The sequence below is a fragment of the Mchenga conophoros genome, linkage group LG3, assembly GCF_057382185.1.
Source record: "Mchenga conophoros isolate Kocher_MC1m ecotype Shallow Benthic linkage group LG3, M_conophoros_male_GT1.1, whole genome shotgun sequence".
NCBI classification, from domain to species: domain Eukaryota; kingdom Metazoa; phylum Chordata; class Actinopteri; order Cichliformes; family Cichlidae; genus Mchenga; species Mchenga conophoros.
The window spans coordinates 7,499,702-7,519,861 of record NC_140528.1 but is presented as its reverse complement, the minus strand read 5'-3'; the positions used below and the strand labels follow the sequence as shown (position 1 = coordinate 7,519,861).

The 20,160-nt window shown below is 45.4% G+C and overlaps 1 protein-coding gene across 3 annotated transcripts in view; it reads right to left on the bottom strand.

Annotated features, from left to right (window-relative positions):
- The window catches only part of LOC146577125 (protein NLRC3-like), a 308,589-nt gene that overhangs the window by 68,767 nt on the left and 219,662 nt on the right, over nucleotides 1-20,160 (bottom strand). Inside the window, exon 13 of one of the 3 annotated variants that reach the window (XM_085268098.1) lies at nucleotides 16,189-16,362. The exons of 1 other annotated variant lie outside the window; for it this stretch is intronic. In XM_085268098.1, the coding sequence (XP_085124224.1) occupies nucleotides 16,189-16,362 (174 nt within the window). Of the gene's footprint in view, nucleotides 1-16,188; nucleotides 16,363-17,195; nucleotides 18,654-20,160 lie in introns of all 3 variants that reach the window. One more of the 3 variants, XM_085268101.1, reaches the window with a different exon arrangement.

Below are 20,160 nucleotides of genomic sequence, written 5' to 3'. Positions count from 1 at the left end.
AGGTAATAACTCTGATTTTTCTGTGTATTATGAACCAAATGTATCCTGATACACACAGAGATGGATGAGCAGAGGTTTTTTTGCAGTTTATGTAGTTACTATGGACTTAATGCACACATATTATTAAAATTAGGGCTATAACAGTTGTATTGATGTATAGCAACTTGAAATGCTCCCACAAATGGCTCCACAGCATGTAAAAATATAACAAAAGCTCTGGCGGACTTGGTTCTGTGGTCAGTCTTAAAGGGTGAAGTTAAACTCTGTAATCTTCACTGTGTCACAGAGTTCAGTGAGTCCCGTTATTCACAGTATCAATCAGATCATCAGAGAACAGCTGATCAGCAATCAGTGGTGCCAACAGCGCCTCCTGTGGTGAGAGGATGCAATAATGCAATGTAGCATTTTTCCACTCAACACTTGCAGTCATGGAAACTGTCTGTTGGATCTGTGTGACGTTGCTTTCTTGGTTAGAGTTCCTCACAAATGTCCAGATGATTCTTCTAATGAGGCGTCGACCATGTTTGCAGCTCTTTGGAAGAAAACGTCGCCCTTTGCCATCCTTACTTTTCTTTGACTTCTTCAAATGCAGCTGAACTCCAGCTGGTATTTTCTTGGACTTTGCAGCTGTTTCTGGTCATCAGTTCATTCCTGCAAACCTCTGAAGCTGAACAACAATGATGCTGCATTGCTGGCTGATCCCAAAAGGTTGATTCTGTTCATCTGGACGTTTTCAGAAACGTTTGCTCACTGATCAGGTGACTTCTTCAGTCTCAGCTGACTGCAGCTTTACAAGCTTACAAACAGCACATTTGCACAATGACTGAAAGCAGCAGCACCTGATATATATGATACTAATATAATACATATACATATATAATCCATACTAATGATGAAGGAACTGAGCTCACAGTCCATTGTTCATTCAGTGAACTACTCAGTTTAATTTTGGGCCTCAGAAATGCTCACTCTGTTTGTACATCACTGTCAGCAATAGACTCATTCTGCTGTGTGGACAGGAACACATGTGACATCACTTCCTGTTTGTTTGTGACTGAAGAGGAAGAAGTTTACAAGGAATCATTTAGAAGAGTTTCAAACATCAACTGATTGAATCCATGAATCTGAAAACGTGTTTGTGAGTGAAAGAGACAGACATGTACAGACTGAACTATCTGTTCAACAGTCAGAGTGTTTCTGTAACAGGAGACACTCTTTACACTCCACTCAGCACAGGGACACTGAGGAACCAGCATACCAGAACATAAACCCAGGATAAAGAGTTTGAGTGAATGTGGTGTTGAAGGTGTGGAGGTGGATCAGAGTGTCAGAGGAGACTCTGTAGAAAGACAGAGTGCCAGCAGGACAGTCCACATACACTGCTGCTCTGTTAGAGACAGAGGAGGAGGAGGAGGAGGAGGAGATGGATGTTTGTATCTTATTGTGTCTGACATAACGAGGACGATCATCAGAGCACCACAGACTCCAGGACTGATCATTGTATCCAAACACACAGTCATCACTGCGTCCTTTCCTTCTGATGCTTCTGTAACTCACTGATATATAAACGTCTCCTCTCCACTCGACCTCCCAGTAACAGCGACCAGTCAGACCATCTCTACACAGCAGCTGAGGACGAACATCAAATCTGTCTGGATGATCAGGATATGACTGAACCTCCTCCACATGTGTCACCTTCCTGTTGTTGTCAGACAGTTGGAGCTCTGTGTTCACTGTGTTTGTGTCGATTGTGAGTTGACAGGAATCTGATGGAGAGAACAAACACAATCCAGCTGCAGTTATTGATCCATCATCTGTTCATTGATTGACACTTTGATGATGACTCCTGACATGATGAAGATGGTTGAATGTGTGCTGCTTTGTTTTCATGAATCCCATTAAAAACACACTTACACTTCCTCAGACCTGGTCTCAACCATCGGACTCCAGCAGGCTCCACCCTGAAAGGAGGAGGGGGGTCAGAGCAGCACAGTCAGCATGCACACATGGACATTACATGGCTCTCACACACACACTGTTACACACTGAGCTCAAAGCTCGGCTCCACTGTTTTATTCAAAGAAATCTACATTTATTTATCAGCACATTTAAAAACAGCTTGAGCCAAAGTGCTGCACAGAGTAGAGAGAAAATAGGAAACATACACAGTAATGACTATAAAGACTGGTCAGGATTGAAAGCTACAGAGTACAAATGTGTTTCCAACCGGCTTTTAAAAATGTCCAGTGTTGGTGTTACATACTGGGAGGCTGTGGGAGTGTGTGGGCGTGGTGTTGTCTTCTCCCTCTCCTCCTCCTTCGTTCTGGCCCCTCCCCTTGTCTCTCTCTGCCCCTGCCCTCTCCTTTAGGTCACACCTGCTGCTCATCTGCTCTCGTTACAACCAATTACCCTCAGGGGTGATATAAGCTGGAGAAGAGCAGTGTGAAGGAGGAGGGAGAGGTTTCTGGTGGTTTTCCTCTGTGCTGGTCAGAGTGTGCTACTGACTTAGGTGTGGAACAGCCTGCTGCATGTGACCAGCCTTCTGGTGTGTGGCTCTGGTGTGTGAGTAGTGCTTAACTGAGCAGTGATTGCCCATGAGTGACGGCGGCCTTCATTAGTTTGTGTGGCCTGCCTGGATGGTTTGTTTGCTAGCAGTGTTGCTGTCTCTTTCTGTTGAAGCCTTATTGTTGCTTTCTTTGTTGAGTGGTCATTACCACTTTGGGTTGACCCCCCTGATTTCTCATTAAAGCAGCGGTGCTGTCTCCTTTTGTTGTTGCCATTTATATTTATTGAGGTGTTTGCCTACAATAAAGATCTATTTTATATTAAATACCTCTGCCTGGCGTTCTTTTCATTCCACCTGGATCTAACTGTTACTGTCCCCCACCCTCATCGCCTAGCATTTAAGAGGGGACGTAACAAAGTGGGGGCTCGTCCGGGATCGGAATGAGATGAAAGGGATTGGGTTGATCACGAGTGCGTACAGGTGTTTGTGTGTTGTGTGACGGTCTTTTGGTTAGCTGCTGCTCTCCCCGGCTAGCACAGGGGAGTGTCTAGCTGAGCATTTGCTCTTCCTTCGGACACTCGTTTTTTTGTTTTGCCTTTTTTATTTTCGGAGCAAACCCGGGTGGGGATTAATTCTCTGTTGGGGGTAGGCTTGTCGGTGCCTTTGGCGCTTGATGATTCGCCTTTAAAGTGGCCTCGAGCCTGGTATGCTCCAGAAGCTAGAATAGGCTAGATTCTGAGCAGGCAGGACTGGGGGGAGTGTGGGCTTTTCAATTAATGGTTGACTTTGGACACAAGACATTTCTCTTTTGCCTGTGTGTAGTTCTGTAGTGAAGGCGTTGTGTGTGGCCTTTCAGTGGTTTGCTTGTGTTTTGGCAGGCCGTTTTGGGTTTTCATGGCCACTTTTGATATTGCTGGGTTTACGGCAGAGCTGTCGCTTGCCCTACTGGATGTTTGCAGGAAGAGAGACCTGCATGAGCTGGCTACACATTACCGGATCAGTGTCTCCACTGAAGGCCGCTCTGGTGTCCCGGTTGTTGGAGAAGAGGGTGGTTGTAATGCAAGAACCCCCGAGCACACCCGGTCCGGCTGGACCAAGTGCGGCGCCTCACGTTCGAGGCCAGGTTGTAGAACCAGCAGTGTCCACACCTATGGACCAGGGGTTGCCCGAGGGGGGGCCTATGACGCTGCCCCGTTTTGATCCACTCTCCACCCAGTCATCAGAGGGTTCTAAGCAGGATGCTAGGCTCAAAGTCCGTCTAGCTCGCCTCCAGCTGGAGAAGGAGCAGAGCGAGAGAGAGTTCCAGCTGAAGAGGGAGGTAGAGCTTAGGCGTTTGGACGCAGAACTGGCTAGAGCTACAGAGGTTGAGCTGATTAAAGTGGAGGCGGAGACGAAGGTCAAGCTGTGACAGCTGGAACTCCAGCAGGCCTCCACCCCTCCTGTGGTGGCTTCGCTGTCACATACAGACGTACAGTTTGATGTGGGAAGGAATAGTCGTCTGGTCCCTGCATTTCGTGACACTGAGGTGGAGATTTATTTTGAATCGTTTGAGCGGATAGCGACAGCCTTGCGTTGGCCGCGGGATGCGTGGGCCATCCTACTACAGTGCAAGCTGGTGGGCAAGGCGCAGGAAGTTTGTTCCTCGTTGTCCGCTGAATGCAGCTTGGACTACGACAAACTGAAAAGTGCAATCCTGTTAGCCTATGAACTAGTCCCCAAGGCTTACAGGCAGCGATTTCGGGGGCTGAAAAAGGTGCAGGGTCAATCCTTCCTGGATTTCGCAAGAGAAAAGAGTGTCCTCTTTAATCGGTGGTGTATGGCCTGTAAAGCTGCAGACCTAGCTTCGGTACGGGAATTAATTCTCATTGAGGAGTTCAAAAATTGCATCACCGAGCAGATGGCGGTATATCTGAACGAGCAGAAGGTCTCTACGTTGCAGCAGACCACGACCCTGGCTGACGAGTTCGCACTCATCCATAAAACCAGTGTTGTTAAGCATGAGGGACGCGACATACTAGCAAAGGCTAGCGGTGCTACTGGTGAGCAAGACACAAGGAGAGAGGTGCCTGTGCCTCGTCCCAGGTCAGATCGGAAATGTTTCTATTGTTTTAAATCCAGCCATTTAATAGCGGATTGCGAGGCCTACAGGCAAAGACAGCCAGTTTCAACACCACGTAAACCAAAAGGGATAGGGCTGATTAAACGCGCTTCTCCTGGTAGTGGACCACCTAGCACCGAAACGCCTGACGAATGTTTTAGACCCTTCATTTTCAAAGGAGCGGTGTCACTCTCTGGTAAGCCTGGAGATGGGTGTAATGTAACCATTCTACATGACACAGGTGGTTCACAGTCCCTCATACTGGGTAGTGCCCTTGCCTTTGATGAAAAAACCACCAGCGGCACTGATGTTATTGTTAGGGGTGTTGGAATGACTTATGTGCCAGCCCCCCTCCATCGAATTTGGGTGCAGAGTGACCTAATAAGTGGTGTTTTTCCTGTAGCTGTGTGTCCTTGTTTCCCGATTGATTGTGTAGACTTCATAATGGGCAATGACATTGCAGGCGGGAAGGTTTATCCTACCCCAGAGGTCACAAAGACCCCTGACCCAAGCCCTTTGCCAGATGTTTTAAAAAGGCAGCACCCGGATGTATTTCCCGTAGGTGTTCTTACCTGGTCACAGGCCCATCGGCAGGGAGAAGTGGTTGACTTGTCAGGGTCAGTGGTCGGCTCTATGCTGGAGATGGATGTGATGCCCTCTGAGGAGGAGGAGGTGGGTCCCTGATGCCAAGGAACTGGCTCAAGAAGTGGCTGAGCCTGCTCCTGAACCCGCAGCCCCCCCCTCTCCTCACACGGGAGGCCCTTATTATCGCTCAGAAAGAAGACCTGTCGTTAACCAAATGTTTTGCTGCCGTAGATGAGAGTGATGATCCGACAGGAGACAGGAAGCAGACGTTTGTTGTTTGTGATGGATTGCTAATGCGCAGGTGGACTTCAAAGCCAGGGGAGGACTGGAGTGTAGTCCAACAGATAGTGGTCCCGGCTAGTTTACGTCAGCACGTGGTACAGTTAGCCCATGACCATTCATGGTCAGGACATTTGGGGATAACTAAAACATATGACCGTATTCTGCAGCACTTCTTCTGGCCGGCAATGAAGACAGATGTTGCGAAGTACTGTAATACTTGTCATACGTGTCAACTGGTGGGCAAACCAAATCAAACTGTGCCCCCCGCCCCACTATGTCCAATACCTGCTGTGGGTGAGCCATTCGAGCATGTTTTGGTCGATTGTGTTGGTCCGTTGCCAAGAACACGAGCAGGCAATCAGTTTTTGTTGACCACAATGTGTTTGTCCACGCGGTTCCCCGAAGCAATTCCTCTGCGGAGGGTCACCACTGCAAACATTACTAAGGCGCTAATCAAATTTTTCACCACCTTTGGTCTTCCAAAAACAGTGCAAACAGACCAGGGAACTAACTTCTTATCTTGAGCATTTAAACAGACTTTAGCTTCCCTGGGCGTCTCTCATTCTGTGTCTAGTGCTTATCACCCAGAGTCGCAGGGTGTACTTGAGCGTTGGCACCAAACACTTAAGGCCATGCTAAAAAAGTACTGCCAGGACACGGGCAGAAGTTGGGATGAGGGTGTCCCCTTTGTACTGTTCGCAATACGCAACGTTAAGCAGGAATCCTTAGGGTTCAGCCCAGCTACCCTTGTGTTTGGCCGCGAGGTGCGGGGCCCGCTAAAGGTGTTGAAAGAGAGGTTCCTTGGTGGGGGTGTTCCAAAAACTAACGTGGCAGATTTTGTGAAGACATGTAAGGATCGTTGGCAACGTGCTACCTCATTAGCAAGAGAGGCCCTGTGTATTGCCCAGGCGTGCATGAAGACGTGGCATGACAGAAAGGCTGTGAAAAGGCATTTTCAGGCTGGGGACAAGGTTCTAGTGTTGCTACCGGTGCCTGGTTCTGCTCTTACGGCCCGTTTTTCGGGACCGCACGTCATAGTGAGGAAGGTGTCTGAGACAGATTACGTTCTCAGTACCCCAGAGCGCAGGAGGAAAACACGCCTATGCCACATCAACATGTTAAAACCCTACCATGATAGGGAAACCCATGAAACTGTTGACGACCTGATGTGAAGGGCGACTGTTCCAGAGTTTGGCTGCAGCCATCGATAAAGCTCACCTCTGTTTTTACATCTAGTTCTGGTCAGAAGCTGCTTATCTGCAGACCTGAGGGCTCCACTTGGATTATTTTGTTAAAGAGAGATAAGATGGAGCCAATCCATTCACAGATTTAAAGACAACCAGATCTGGAAGTGGATTCTACCACGTACTGGTAACCAGTGGAAAAAGCTGGTGATGGGTCGTCTAGCACAGACCCACCGCTGGAACCAGACAATTGATGAGGTAGAGAACTGTGACAGCGCTGTTCCTTCACTTGACCTCAGTCGCTCTCGTCTGCTCCCTCGTAACACTGCTCTTTATTGAGCTTACATGAATATGCACAAGTTCATTATGACGTCTTACACAGGTATGAACAAAGAGTACCAGTCTGTGCATAGTGTGTGTGTGTGTGTGTGTCTGTGTGTGTGTGTGTGTCTGTGTGTGTGTGTGTGTGTGTGTGTGTGTTCCAGATGTGACCCTGTGACCCCAAAGCTGGTGCTAAGAGTCCAGCGGTCCCCCTAACAAAGGGCTCTTATACTTAACCAGACACAGAGTAGGTGTCCTCCTACACCAGGGGTCTCAAACTCGTGGCCCGCGGGCCAATTGCGGCCCGCAGGACGATAGTTTTTGGCCCCACCTTAATATGAAAATGTAATGTTAGTTTGATAATGTATGACACTTTACAGTGTTGTGGGCGGAGCTGAATTAACCCACCAATCAGGGTGGGATATGGATCTCAGGTGGACACCAGCCGGGCTTGATGCAAGCAGGGAAACATTTCTCAATGAGTCAAAGTTCCAGCAGCGTTGCCCTGGAGTGTTTCTTTCTTTCCTGTGCCTGGCTGGCTTCCTCCTTTCTATTGGGCAAACGCCGACATTCGCCCCAGCGCGCTGCGTTCACAACACTTCAAAAAAAAGGGTTTTTTTTTTAAGTTGCTGCCCAGCGGGACATTATACGTATATAGATTTATACACACGTCAGTGGGATTTAAAGTTATTTTTCCACAGAGAGAGATCTCATATTAACTCTCAAAGTGATGCGTAGGCGGCGGGATAAAAGAAAAGTCATGAACTCAATGCAGCCCAATTTAGTCTGCAGTCACATAGCGACACCTGTTCATCGGCAACAACAGTCCCCGGACTAATTATAGGGTCGCACCGTAATTTGTGGCTCGATGTTTTTATTTGCATCACTGCGTTTGCATTGCAGCAAACATGAACATTACATATATTTCAATATAATGTAAAAGCAGTCAAAACAACTACAGTGGGGCAAAAAAGTATTTAGTCAGCCACAGATTGTGCAAGTTCCCCCACCTAAAATGATGACAGAGGTCAGTAATTTGCACCAGAGGTACACTTCAACTGTGAGAGACAGAATGTGAAAAAAAATCCATGAATCCACATGGTAGGATTTGTAAAGAATTTATTCGTAAATCAGGGTGGAAAATAAGTATTTGGTCAATAACAAAAATACAACTCAATACTTTGTAACATAACCTTTGTTGGCAATAACAGAGGTCAAACGTTTACTATAGGTCTTTACCAGGTTTGCACACACAGTAGCTGGTATTTTGGCCCATTCCTCCATGCAGATCTTCTCGAGAGCAGTGATGTTTTGGGGCTGTCGCCGAGCAACACGGACTTTCAACTCCCGCCACAGATTTTCTATGGGGTTGAGGTCTGGAGACTGGCTAGGCCACTCCAGGACTTTCAAATGCTTCTTACGGAGCCACTCCTTTGTTGCCCGGGCGGTGTGTTTTGGATCATTGTCATGTTGGAAGACCCAGCCTCGTTTCATCTTCAAAGTTCTCACTGATGGAAGGAGGTTTTGGCTCAAAATCTCACAATACATGGCCCCATTCATTCTGTCCTTAACACGGATCAGTCGTCCTGTCCCCTTGGCAGAAAAACAGCCCCATAGCATGATGTTTCCACCCCCATGCTTCACAGTAGGTATGGTGTTCTTGGGATGCAACTCAGTATTCTTCGTCCTCCAAACACGACGAGTTGAGTTTATAGCAAAAAGTTCTACTTTGGTTTCATCTGACCACATGACATTCTCCCAATCCTCTGCTGTATCATCCATGTACTCTCTGGCAAACTTCAGACGGGCCTGGACATGCACTGGCTTCAGCAGCGGAACACGTCTGGCACTGCGGGATTTGATTCCCTGCCGTTGTAGTGTGTTATTGATGGTGACCTTTGTTACTTTGGTCCCAGCTCTCTGCAGGTCATTCACCAGGTCCCCCCGTGTGGTTCTGGGATCTTTGCTCACCGTTCTCATGATCATTTTGACCCCATGGGATGAGATCTTGCGTGGAGCCCCAGATCGTGGGAGATTATCAGTGGTCTTGTATGTCTTCCATTTTCTGATGATTGCTCCCACAGTTGATTTTTTCACACCAAGCTGCTTGCCTATTGTAGATTCACTCTTCCCAGTCTGGTGCAGGTCTACAATACTTTTCCTGGTGTCCTTCGAAAGCTCTTTGGTCTTGGCCATGGCGGAGTTTGGAGTCTGACTGTTTGAGGCTGTGGACAGGTGTCTTTTATACAGATGATGAGTTCAAACAGGTGCCATTCATACAGGTAACGAGTGGGGGACAGAAAAGCGTCTTACAGAAGACGTTACAGGTCTGTGAGAGCCAGAGATTTTCCATGTTTGAGGTGACCAAATACTTATTTTCCACCCTAATTTACGAATAAATTCTTTACAAATCATGGGCCCTGTTAGAATCAATATTTCATTCTCATTCTGTTATTTGAGAACAATATGAGCAGAACAGAAAAATGTGCACTTGAGAACAAATTTATTGTGAATTCAGCTGTGAATGTACAGTTTGTCATTATTTAAGCTTCCATTTCCAAATGTTAGCTGACACTTTATTAGGTACACTGGCATCTATCTCAGGTACACCTGTGACCTAGATGTTCCTGCAAACAGACTCCTTGGAGACCCCTACATAAATATCCATGAACTATCCAGCTAGACTAGTGTGTCTGTCCCTGAAAATATTCCTGCATGTGTGATTGTTCATGTCTCATCTGCAGGAAACAAACAGGAAGTGAGTGAAAGACACAGGAAATGTTTCCAGCTCTTCCTCCTCTATCAGACATTCTCTCCATACCTGAGAGTGTCCAGTCTCCAGCCTGGATCCTTCAGTCCAGCCGACAGCAGCTTCATTCCTGAGGGACCTGGATGATTGTAGCTCAGGTCCAGCTCTCTCAGATGGGAGGGGTTGGAGCTCAGAGCTGAGGCCAGAGAAGTACAGCCTTCCTCTGTGATCAGACAGCCTGACAGACTGCAGACACACAAAACAACAATCTATCTGTCAACAGTTGTTTTCTCTTTGTCACAATAACATCTATCCATCCATTGTAACTTTATTTATAAGTGACAATACCCAACAGACAACAACAGTCATCTGAAGCTGTTTAACAGTGTAAGGTAACCGCCTCCACTGTGAGCAGCACTTGGTGATGGTGGGAAGAAGAACTCCCTCTGACACAAAGATCCTCCCAGTGAAAACAGGCTCCAGGAGGAGCATCTACCATGACTGGTTGCAGGGTGAGGGGAAAGAGAAGAGATGAGCTCAGAGAGACACGAACAAAACCGAGAGACAAAAGTTAAGGACATGCAGTAGTGACATATAAAAGCATGAGGAGTGAAAAGAGGGGAGAAGAAAGCAGAGCATCATGGGAAGTCCATCAACAGCCTGAGCCTATAGCAGCATAACTAAGGGATGGTTCAGGGTCACCTGATCCAGCTCGAACTATAAGCTTTATCAAAAAGGAAAGTTTGAAGCTGATCTTCAAAGTAGAGAGGGTGTCTGTCTCCTGAACTCAAACTGGGAGCTGCTGCCACACCCAGTCCAACATAGCCAGGCTTTCTTTGCTGCTTTGACAAAACCTCAAATCCCAGTCAGAGATGATGAGCATCATCACAGTGATGATCATTTCTCTGTAACCCAGGCTTTCTGCTTCAGGATCTGTGCACGCTCACAGGACAAGGAGACCTTTAAACATCATTTCACTAAATGGATGGACTGAGCTCAGCCTACAGATGAACTGGATAAATAAAGATTTGACCTCAGTGTGCTCAGTGTTCCTGTCTATTCCTAACATGATAGCTGCACTTTAGAGCTCTAAAACTGGAACTGACACATGTTTAAACTCTACATGTTACTCAGTACATTCAGTTCTGACACTCGCCCACAGTCCAACAAAGGAAACATGGAGATCACATCAGTTTGTCACCAAAGTCTAATTATTAGGGCAACTTAACCTGTTATAATCTCGTTAACTCATTAACTGATTAACGTCAGCAATTATTTTAATCACAGTTTTTAAAATCATGATTATTGTGAAAGTGCTCACTGGCTCTGAATATAAAAGCCATGGGTCACAGGAGGGATGTTGATCAGTGCTGGCTTGAAATGGGCGTCATTATGCGTCTCAGTCAATGGGAGCATTGAGGGTGGGCCTAATACTACTGCAGCGCTCACATGACCCAGGACAGAAAGAGAGGGGCGGGGCCACCCATGGCTCCAACACCATTGTGAAGTTTGCTGACGACACAGTGGTGTTGGGTGCCATCTCCAACAACGATGAGGCGGCCTACATGGATGAAGTGAAGAATCTGGCATCGTGGTGCCAGGACAACCACCTCCAGCTGAACGTCTGCAAGACCAAGGAGCTGGTGGTGGACTTCAGAAGGGGTCAGCCAGAGACTACAAGCCCATTATCATCAATGGAGCTCCAGTGGAGAGGGTGCAGTCCTTCAAGTATCTTGGTGTCCACATCTCCTCAGACCTGACACATTCAGGTCCAGACCAAAAAGGCTAGGCAGCGCCTGTATCACCTACGACAACTGAGGAAGTTCAGGGTCTCTCCAAAAATCCTCAGGATTTTCTATACAGGCGCTGTGGAGAGCATCCTCACACAGAACATGACATCGTGGTTCGGGAACAGCTGTGTGAAGGACCAAAAAGCTCTCCAGAGAGTGATCCGTACAGCAGAACGCTGCTGCAGGATTGCTCTCCCCCCGCTTCAGGACACCTACACCAGGAGATGCCGGACTAGAGCAGATACTGAAGGACCCGTCCCATCCTGGCAACAAACTGTTCCAACTTCTGCAATCTGGTAGAAGGTTCAGCATCTTCCAGGCAAGGACAGAGAGACTCAAGAGGAGCTTCTATCCCCAAGCCATCCATGCCCTAAACACACACACCCGCCCTCTCACATCATCTATAATTGACTGAGACAGGACTCTCTTCCAGACACTCTAAACCAAGGCACAATGTACATTTCAAATTCCTTTAATTTTAAATATGTTTATATTGTCTATACTGTAAAATAGTCAGATTGTCTATTCATATTAATGTACAGAATTCACCTGCTTGCTGCTACTACTGCACATTCACCCAGTGTGTGTATGTATGTATGTATGTATGTATGTATGTATGTATGTATGTATGTATATATATATATATATATATATATATATATATATAAAATATTCTTCCTCTAAACCCCCCCCCAAATTTTTGCACATGTTGAGGAGCGTGTCAGGCTACATTTCACTGTGTGTTATACTTGTATAACTATGCATGTGACAAATAAAGAACCTTGAACCTTGAACCGTTCCAGGAGGCAGTGTTGATACAACTAAAGTTATCTGTTGTTGAAGAAGTCGGTCTGAGGAACGTTCTTAGGATCAACAAATGACGGCATGTATGAGCCTCAAGACGCAGCATCACAAGAAGAACACATGAGCTGTAGAAAAAGGAGAGACTACGAAAGCCACGGTGTTACAACATGAACCAGCTGTTGGTCTCTCTGGAGACTACTGGGCGTGGCTGGGTAACCATGGTTACCTGGGAGTTGCAGAAACGTGCAGAACATGTGATTCATGTTGCACAGCAGTGGGACATTTGAAATACAGTCAGCACACTCAGTACAGATAGTGCATCAAATATGATGATGCTGCCAGACGTCTGCCTTTGAACACGTCCCTGCATCGCGCACAACACCAAGGTTGCCATGGCAATCACAGCTGACAGGGACAAAGTGCACAGCTGGAAGCCTGCAGGTATATTTAACATGATGTATTTCTCAGTGTCCTGTCTGTGTGTGAGAGACAAACAGCCTCTGTATGTGTGTGTAAATACAGCATGAATATGTAGAGGACATGTTTGTGGATATAAGTAAATGAAAGCTCTGCGTGATTTGAATCTTTGACTCTTGTTTCTGTTGCAGGTCTGTGACTGAACTTCTGGGAGGAGAAACGTTGGTTTCATGCTCTGTGATTCTGTGTTTTGTCATCTCTCTCAGGTGATGGAGAGCTCAGATGATGACCCCGCCTACGTGGTCAAATTCAAGTCTACATTCAGAACAGACCTGGAGACACGCAAGCAAAATGCCAACATTGTATATGTGAAAACTGCTACTGGAGCCAGATTCAAGGAGCTCAAGTGTTTACCCAGATCTTACTGAACTTACTGCAGGAACAGAGGGTTGTTGGAGGGAAACCTGTGGAAGCAACAACATCCGAGCCACCAGAGAAGAAGTTGGCCCTGTTGGTGCTTCATCAGAGTGTGAACAGGAGGAAGACTCAGCTGAGAACAGTGTGGTGGATACAGAGCAGAGCCCACCATCAGTACAGAGGCCTGTCCATTAGAGTGCTGCTCCAACATGCAGCACATGTACTTGGCCACAGCTGCAACATCTGTACCTGTGAAAGCTTCTTCTCTGTTGCTGCTCATATTGTGCAGAAGAAGAGAGTTTCTTTATCATCAGAAAATGTCAATGAGCTTGTGAGTCTTAGCAGCTGGCTCGGTGCAGAGGAGGAAGAACATGTCAAGTCAGAGGAAGATAAATGCAGTTCATGTTGTCAACTCAACCTGGACTGTTGAAAGAGTTTTTCTTTGTCTGGTTTCTGACTGAGATTCTCCAAAGGAAATCCAGCACAAACACACACTTCACACACTCAAAGTCCTGCACAGTAAATGAGCTGATGAGCGTTTGTGCTGCTGCCTGATAACAGAACAATAGTTCTGCTGCTTCCTGTTCTGCAAACACACATTTATAAATGTTCACTTGCTGTTGATCAAAGGTATGTTGGTGGCTCTGGACGCTGAGGGAACTTTGTAAAAAACTAGATCAAATGTTAACGTCCTGGCAGAGGCAAAGAACTTTGATTTGATATTTGATTAGATTCATGTTTCAGCTCAGACTGACAGAAATGTTTGAACTGCTGCTGTGTTAAAGGGAACACTGCTGTTAGAAAGCACCTGATCTGTTTCTGCACACTGAATGTTGCACTTCTCATACTGCAGTACTATTAAAATAAGTACACAATGCACTACTTTTGAACTCATGATTGCATGTTGCTGTAACAAAGCCATTAATGTGATTCAAAGTGTTCATGGTTTCCCAGCACAACAAATGATTGCACAAGTGTGACTGATCCACTTTCTAATGTGTGTGTAGCCCACACTGTGTGTCACTGTGTCACAGGTGAGTCTGTGTGTCCAGGTTCTATGAGGACAACAGGATATAGTGACTGAGTCCAGCAGCTTAAAGTCTGACTCCATCCTCCATTTAAATAACTCACAGCAACAACTGAATAGCTTTGCCTTTGTGTAGCTGACACTTCATTTTAATGTCCTTCTATTCTGGTTCATCTGGTCTCAGTTTCTATAAGCACACAGGTTTCATCAGGACTCTATGACCTCAGTAATCTTTGCTGGGCCTTAATGCTCTGAACAAAGCTGCACATCACAAGACTAAATAGAAATGAATCAGTCTTTCATTCTCACTGCTGTTTGACTTCAGCTCTCAATGTCCCACCATAACCCATGGAAAGAATTACTGTCCATCCAGGCTGCTGAACATGAAGCTGAAGAAGGTGGAGTATTGTGAGGGCTGATGGAGATGATGATGAGGAATCCAGGAGCAGTGGGTGGATGGCAGCATCAGCATGAAGGATCAGTGTGAGAACACATCATCATCCACAAAGGAAACCAGTCTGAGTGTCTGACGCTCTTGTTAGAAAGACGCAGTCCCAGCAGTTAGCTTGTCTGCTAGTTAGCTGAGAGCTAACTCACTTGTACATTGAATACCAAACTGTGTAAACCAGGGGTGTCAAACATATGGCCCGTGGGCCAAATCTAGGCCTTGAGATAATTTCATATGTCAAATATTGATGAATTTTCAGGCTTGCTGATAATCAATGTGAGCACGGCTGAGATGTTATTCTGATGAGCAAACCATGTGGCCAAACACTTTAAGAGACAGACTGGGATCATACCATTATGTGAAAGAAGACATGTCCCATAGACAGCAAGGGTAGTGGTAGAGACCAGTACACAGAGAAATGGGAGCTGTACTGAAATGCAAGCGTGTCAGGAAAGAGTGAAAAGGCAAAATGAGCAGCATCTGGCTGCATTTCAGTGATATTGGAGACCACAAAGCTGAGTGCAACATTTATACAGGAGATATACAGGAGACGCTGAGAGTAGAACTGATAAAATTAGGAGCTGGCTAAATTGAGACCCATTTTTATTTCCACCCATTTTCCACTGTGGAGGACAAAAGGTTTCAAACTGGTCCAGGTCTTAAACCTCACGTGTTCTTCCTAATAGCAGTAAATGGATAGAAATAAGGCTTTTATGAAAACACTGAATAAAACTTTCTGCCTTTATAAAGACTAAATGTACAGTTCAGTATTGAAGAGTACATAAAATAAACTATATATAAAGTGTGTCTGAATGGCAGAGATGCAGAAATATGTGCATGTAGCACAGAGCCACGGCTCAGTGTCTGAATGAGTCTCACAGACCTGAATGTGCTGTTGAAGCCATTTATAATTATAACGTAATTCTTTACTCGTTTGATCTGCTCCTTACCACAAGCCACCAGACGTAGAAGGTTTTGGACTTTTAACTATATTTTCTGAAGTTTTACAACTTTTCTTACTGTTAAAAACCTCGTTATGGCCATTCATGCTGTACAAAGTAATTAGACATGTGTGGTATCTACAGAAACGTCAGAATCTCAGCTAAAAGTTCACAAAACCATCTCAACAACCACCAAACAGCTGAAACAGCAGGTGAACAGATCACACAAAAAAGATGTAAACACAAATCCCCCTGATCATCTGTTTTTTAAACATGAAGCGTAGTTTTGGATGTTCATTTACTGCTGGTTCAGTGAATTTTGGTTGGACAGTGATGAAACCTGCAGCCTCAGAATCTGTGAGAAGTCTGCTTTCAGCACCCAACAGCATTGTTGTGTTGTGTGCTGTGGATCCACCTCTGCAAACTCATCACTGTTTCACCATCATGTTTCTACTTAGACAATAACAAAGGAAGCAGTTCCCAGGAACTACTTCCTGTCTTGTTAACATAAGAGTACGTTGCCCTTCAAAGCACCTCCACTTCTCCTCTTATTAGAGGACTGCCTTATTATTAATCTGCTAATTCTGTCAGTTGATGAAAGAAAAATGCTTGATCTCACCTGAGAGTTTCCAGTGTACAGTGTGGACTCTTCAGTCCTTCAGACAGAAGCTTCACGCCTGGATCCTTCAGGTTGATGTTACTCAGGTCCAGCTGTCTCAGATTAGAGGTCTGAGAGCTGAGACCTGAGGCCAGAGCTTCACAGCTTCTCTCTGACAGGTCACAGTGACTCAGTCTGAAAAATAACAGATAAACAATTACAAAAATAAAACACTTATGTTGAAGCGTAATGAGATACTATTATTTTTAGCAATATTTCATCTTGTTTTGTCAGGAAACTGAGCACTGATGCAGAGCAACATGTGGAGAGAATCAGAGGAGAAGAAGTGAAGAGAGAACAGCAGTAAAACAACACTGAATTGTTCAGTGTGCTTTTGATATCAACAGAATGTGTCAAACTTCTTTATTTTGTATTTGTTTTAGTAGAATTGATGATTATCACTTAGATAACAACCACAGGCCAGGTCTAAATTTCACTTTGGTGACAGTTACACCCAGAAATATTTCAGAAATGTGGACAATTTGTGCTCCAATGTATTCAGTACTGAACAAACTGAGTACCGATGACCACTTAATATTTTTGATATTTTATTTGAGTTGTTCCACCTGATCTGTGTTAACTAGAATAAACATTTAAAAGCTAAAGCTATGATCACATATGTACTTACAGAGCTTTGTTGGAGGCTTTGACCACTGGCAGCAGCCTAAGAAGAGCCTCCTCTGAAGCAGAGTATTTCTTCAGGTCAAACACATCCAGATCTTCTTCTGATGACAGTAAGATGAAGACCAGAGCTGACCACTGAGCAGGAGACAGTTTATCTGTGGAGAGACGTCCTGATCTCAGGGACTGTTGGATCTCCTCCACTAGAGAACGATCATTCAGTTCATTCAGACAGTGGAACAGATTGATGCTTTTCTCTGCAGACAGATTCTCATTGAGCTTCTTCTTGATGTACTTGACTGTTTTCTTATTGTACTGAGAGCTGCTTCCTGTCTGTGTCAGCAGACCTCGTAGGAGAGTCTGATTGGTCTGCAGTGAAAGACCCAAGAGGAAGCGGAGGAACAAGTCCAGGTGTCCATTTGGACTCTGTAAGGCCTTGTTCACAGCACTCTGGTAGAAGTGTTTCTTTGCGGATTCTCTTGTTTCAGATTTCTTGGAGGTTGTTTGTTGTTCTTCCAGCAGATTGAGTCCAGAGTTGCTGAAGGTCAGATGGACATGAAGAGCAGCCAGAAACTCCTGAACACTCAGATGGATGAAGCAGAACACCTTGTCCTGGTACAGTCCTCTCTCCTCTTTAAAGATCTGTGTGAACACTCCTGAGTACACTGAGGCTGCTCTGATATCGATGCCACACTCTGTCAGGTCTGATTCATAGAAGATCAGGTTTCCTTTCTGCAGCTGATCAAAAGCCAGTTTTCCCAGAGACTCCATCATCTTCCTGCTCTCTGGACTCCAGTGTGGATCTGTCTCAGCTCCTCCATCATACTTGACCTTCTTCACTTTGGCCTGAACCACCAGGAAGTGGATGTACATCTCAGTCAGGGTGTTGGGCAGCTGTCCTCCCCCTCTGGTTTCCAGCACATCCTCCAGAACTGTAGCAGTGATCCAGCAGAAGACTGGGATGTGACACATGATGTGGAGGCTTCGTGATGTCTTGATGTGGGAGATGATCCTGCTGGCCTGCTCCTCATCTCTGAATCTCTTCCTGAAGTACTCCTCCTTCTGTGGGTCAGTGAACCCTCTGACCTCTGTCACCATGCCAACACAGTCAGGAGGGATCTGATTGGCTGCTGCAGGTCGTGTGGTTATCCAGAGGCGAGCAGAGGGAAGCAGTTTCCCCCTGATGAGGTTTATCAGCAGCACATCCACTGAGGTGGACTTTCTAGGGTCAGTTAGGATTGTAGTTTTGTGGAAGTCCAGAGGAAGTCGACACTCATCCAGACCATCAAAGATGAACACAACCTGGAAGTCTTCAAAGCTGCAGATTCCTGCTTCTTTGGTTTCAGTAAAGAAGTGATGAACAAGTCCCACCAAGCTGAACTTTTCCTCTTGCAGCACATTCAGCTCTCTGAAAGTGAATGGAAATATGAACTGGATGTCCTGGTTGGCTTTGTCTTCAGCCCAGTCCAGGCTGTATTTCTGTGTTAAGACAGTTTTCCCAATGCCAGCCACTCCCTTTGTCAGCACTGTTCTGATTGGTTCGTCTCTTCCAGGTGAGGCTTTAAAGATGTCTTCTTGTCTGATTGTTGTTTCTGGTCTGTCTGGTTTCCTGGATGCTGTTTCAATCTGTCTGACCTCATGTTCATCATTGACCTCTGCAGTCCCTCCCTCTGTGATGTAGAGCTCTGTGTAGATCTGATTCAGGAGGGTTGGGTTTCCTGCTTTAGAAATGCCCTCAAACACACACTGGAACTTCTTCTTCAGGGTGGATTTAAGGTTACGATGACAAACTGGAGCTTGAAGTTCTGAATGAGAAGAAAAATAAACACTCAATTCCAAAAAGAACTAATCTTTAAAACATGTTGCTCCATCTTCCATCTCTGGAAAATGTTCATTTATCCAGAAGCTTAAATCTTTAGATAAATCCTCTTACTGCTCTGCAGATGGTTAGCCAGCTCCTCCTGCTTCATTCTCCTCAGGAAGTCCACTGTGATCTTCACAAACGCCTCTCTGCTGCTGCTCCTCTGACTCTCAAAGCATTCTGGATAATCTGGCCTCAGAACCTTCTGGATCTTCTTCAGCTCGTTCTTCACAAAAGTGATGATGTTGTCCTCCAGCAGCTGGAACAGAATATTTATGAATGAGCCAATCAGACTGAAATCATGGAGCCAAACATCAGATCCATGTTGGACACACTGACGATCCACTGGTCTACAAAGAGCAGCATGGAGATGACTGTGAACAGAACAGATGTAACAGTAGTTGTTGTACATGTACAGACCATAAATATGGAGTCCAGCTGTGTTTGATGCTGCTGGGCAGACTGACCACTGGGACCCTCTGAGCTCTGCTGGTCCACTCTGTGGAGGAACCATGAAGGATTAGATCAACACAGGATAAAGATCCAGGAGTTTCTGCTCAAATAACTTCATCTGAATCAAGTCTGTCAAGTTTTAAACTCTCAGATTGTGAACATATCAGTAATTTTCAGTCTGTTTTCATGGACGTCCTTTCAGTGGTGATGTCAGGGATGATTTTGAAGAAGCTCATCAAACTGAACCATCAGCAGATCACTGCTCCAAAACCAGAACATGATCCGAGTCTCCCTCCACCACCAGAACACCAGCTTTACTAACGTGGTAGATCAGTGTAGTACAGATCAATAACTGATGAGTCATTTGATCAAAATCACTGAGTGCTTCACGTCTGACCCTCTGATGCTTCTGTAGACATTTTGCATATTTAATGAATGTCTGACAGTTTTACATTCATTCTATGAACACAGTGGAAATGTTGTGTTATAGTCTCCATGTTGTTTCCAGCATCATAAATTCTTAAGTTCAGAAAATTAGATTCTTTCTTCACAGCTGAAAAACAACAACATTTATTCTCTATTGAAATCTGCATCGTCCACTCCAAAGGTCACAATCTGAAGGTAACATCTGGTTTTGTTCCCTGTGGTTAACTCTGAGCATCAGTATGGTGGGATTTATCCACTACATCCACACCACTGTGGTTCAGTGTTGTCCTGATGGAGTAACAGCAGCCAGTATGATCCAGGCTTTAGCTGCTGGGTCTCTGTGTGACCTCTCAGACTGTTTAACAGATCAGACACAAAGAGAATCAGAGCAGCTCTGTTCTTTAAAGACAAACATGAACCCACTCATGTCACACTTTCCCCACAGATATGAGCATCACTGTCCTCAAACAGCAAATGACCAAGTCGAACATTTGGATCGTTTCTCTTTCATTGTTTTCTTTTTAATGAATCTTTGTAACAATCTGAGGATGTTTCAGGTCATATTTATCCAG